The sequence below is a fragment of the Plasmodium gaboni genome (assembly GCF_001602025.1).
Source record: "Plasmodium gaboni strain SY75 chromosome Unknown, whole genome shotgun sequence".
NCBI classification, from domain to species: Eukaryota; Apicomplexa; class Aconoidasida; order Haemosporida; family Plasmodiidae; genus Plasmodium; species Plasmodium gaboni.
Window position 1 is genome coordinate 1 of NW_017385264.1, and position 1,110 is coordinate 1,110.

Consider the following 1,110-nt stretch of genomic DNA (forward strand, 5'->3'; position numbering starts at 1 on the left):
TTATTTATGATACTCTGAACAAAAGAAGAAGAAGAAGAAAAAAAAAAAAAACATATAGAATGACACCAAATAATGCCTTTATTCTTTCTTTATTCACTTTTAATTTACTTGACACTTTTTCAATGTATACGTAATTACAAACTTTTAAGTACATTACAATTATCCAATAAAGGTAAAAATAAAAATTTAACATATACAAATATATATATATATAATGAAATATGTTGTTATTTTATAGCATTAGTTGGTAACTATGTAGGTAGTAATTTGAGTTATGCGAGTTGGCTGGGGAAAATAAAAAATGTAGGTTTTAAATATTATTATACATATGAATAATATATATTCAAACATGTATATATATGTATATATATTCATCCATGTTGTGTATTTAAAAAATTTTTAGATAAATAATAGGAGAACGTTTGAAATAAATATGATAAAAAAATTTATTAATGCACGGGATCCTTGTGAACCTCAAGACCACTTGAAAGATATCCCATATAAGGACGAATTGGATAGGGTTAAAAAGAAAGAAGAAAAAAGAAAATATATAATACATCATCGTGGGATATAAATATATAAATATATATATATATATGTGTTGATGGATTAATATTTATATTTACATATAATATTTTTTTTTTTTTTTTTTTGTTCACCCTTTAGATTCAAATAAGAGGGAAAAAAATAGAAATGAAATCCATATTTTCACCACAAGGAGAATTAATACCTGCTACATTAATTGAAATAATGCCGAACGTTATTTATAGATTTTTAGATTTTGGTAAAGTAGGTATAGCATATGGAAAACCATTAGATGAGAGTCGATGGATTTTAAAACCAGAAATAGGTCAGATAGCTAAAGTTGGTTGTAATTTTAAAAATACATGTAGCTTGACATTAACCCCTCCACAGAATTTTGTATTAGGACAAATTATTGATGTTTCTTATTTATATAATTATAAATATGTAAATGTAAGAGGTTTATCTAAAGGAAAGGGTTTCAGTGGTGTCATAAAAAGATGGGGATTCAAGAGGTACACACATAAATATATATATATATATATATATATATATATATGTTGAAGAGTTAATTGTTTTTATTTATTT

At 23.6% G+C, this 1,110-nt stretch overlaps 1 protein-coding gene across 1 annotated transcript; it reads left to right on the plus strand.

Moving 5' to 3' along the window:
* Window positions 1–72: 72 nt before the first annotated feature.
* On the plus strand, window positions 73–1,037 carry PGSY75_0008900A (putative 50S ribosomal protein L3, apicoplast; the record flags this gene model as incomplete). Its single annotated transcript, XM_018783224.1, has 4 exons — window positions 73–172; window positions 239–303; window positions 404–520; window positions 667–1,037. Coding segments are annotated over 4 exons (653 nt in total), but the record flags the coding sequence as incomplete, so codon positions are not given.
* Between the last annotated feature and the right edge of the window lie 73 nt (window positions 1,038–1,110).